The 1789-nt window shown below is 43.8% G+C and overlaps 1 protein-coding gene across 1 annotated transcript; it reads right to left on the bottom strand.

Moving 5' to 3' along the window:
• Positions 1–299: 299 nt before the first annotated feature.
• Positions 300–1445, bottom strand: LOC310824048 (general transcription factor II-I repeat domain-containing protein 2-like; the record flags this gene model as incomplete). The annotated part of the gene is made up of 1 exon (XM_083696940.1): positions 300–1445. One exon carries the CDS (start codon positions 1443–1445, stop codon positions 300–302), a length of 1146 nt encoding a protein of 381 aa, XP_083553066.1.
• Positions 1446–1789: the final 344 nt, after the last annotated feature.

Genomic DNA, 1789 nt, shown 5'->3' with positions numbered 1-1789 from the left:
TTGGCAGCTCATTCTCAAAACAGCAGCCTCTGATTGCTTCTGGATGGTGGTCCCCCTTGACAGCCCTGTATGGGGGGGGGGATAAAAAATAAATATATATATATATATATATATATATATATATATTTCAAGCTTGTTATGAAAATAAGTTGTTTGGCTTGTTAACAGATCAACTAATATTTGTTAAAAAAAATGCTATCAACATAAAATTACTACATTTATTAAGTAATTGGGCTTAATAACACATGGATACTGTGTAATATATTTTGAACTCACCTATAACGAGAACAGCGTTGCGGTCAGTTGGAGCAATGAAGTTGCGCTTTGTCCTGCAGGATGGCTGGCAGGTCGGGAGTCAGTTTGGTGGTTGAGATGCGAAAGACGTCACAGAGATGGTCGTCGGTCATTTTGGTTCTCAATCTGTTTTTGTTCAGCGTTATCAGAGAAAATGTTTGCTCACATATGTATGTTGAGCCGAACAGACTCATCATTCGTTTCGCGTGGCGTCTCATCAGAGGAAACTTGGCTTTTTCCAAGCTCCGGTAGAAGTCAGGCAAGGAGAGAAGCTGATGTAGATTCTTCAGAGAATCATCACACTGCATTTCTATGAGTTCTAATTGCAGACTCTCTTCCACTTCTTCTGCGTTTATCAGGAAGGGAGTCGCGAACAGCTTGATTTCTTTCTCAATGACAGAAAGATCTTGGAAGCGCTGAGAAAATTCTGTCATGAGAGATGTGATCATAGACACACATTTCCCCTTTTTATCAGAGAGATCGGCCTTTGGAAAAGCAGATTTGATTTCAGACAGTGTGGGGAAGTGCGCAACATTGAAGGTGTGTAATTGTGTCTCAAAGAGTCTGAGCTTCACAAAGAATGCTTTCATGTGCGCGTAAAGCTGCGGTACAAGTTGGTCTTTGCCTTCTAGGCTCTTGTTCAGTGTGTCAAGGTGATCAGTAAGATCAACTAAAAACGCCAGGTCAGCCAACCATAGAGGGTCACTCAGCTGGTGAAGAGATTGGTCCTTCTCTTTCAAAAACTGGTCGATCTCTGATCTCAGAGAATAAAACCACCGAAGCACGGAGCCGCGACTTAGCCCGCGCACTTCTGAATGGTCGAGCAGGTCCCCGTATTCAGCATTAACATCACTTAAGAAAGTTTGAAATTGTCTGTGGTAGAGTCCTCGTGCTCGAATTATGTTGACTGTTTTCACAACAGTGTTCATCACATCGCCAAGCTGGACTGTCTTGTCACAGAGTGCTTCTTGGTGGATGATGCAGTGCATTTTAACAGCCTCACCTCCACTCTCCCGCACCTTGGCGCACACCATAGAGGCCATTCCTTTGCGCTCGCCTGTCATAGCTGGAGCCCCATCCGTCGTAACTCCACACAGCTTGTCCCATTTAAGTCCCATCTTGTCAATTGCATCTGACACAGCTTCAAACATGTCTTTACCCGTTGTTGTGGTCTTTAGACTGCTAAGATCAAGCAGCTCCTCCGTAATGCAAAAGTTATTGTCAACTCCCCTCAAAAAAATTAACAGCTGTGTGGTGTCTGTGGTGTCTGTGCTCTCATCACATGCAATCGAGAAGAAATCAAAAGCACACGCTTTATCTGACAGTTGATGTTTTACGTTAGCTGACAAGTCTTCGATTCGCCGCACAACTGTGTTTCTTGACAGGCTAACGCTGTCGAATTCCTGACTTTTTTCCAGGCACATTATTCCTGCGACTTTAGTGAGGCTAGCAAGCTAGTTGCCATTTGCTTAACCTTCTGTTCTCGTTCCACACC

The sequence above is a fragment of the Argentina silus genome (assembly GCF_951799395.1).
Source record: "Argentina silus genome assembly, chromosome: Y".
NCBI classification, from domain to species: Eukaryota; Metazoa; Chordata; class Actinopteri; order Argentiniformes; family Argentinidae; genus Argentina; species Argentina silus.
Note: the sequence above shows the minus strand (reverse complement) of the source record. Positions and strands in the feature narration are given on the sequence as shown.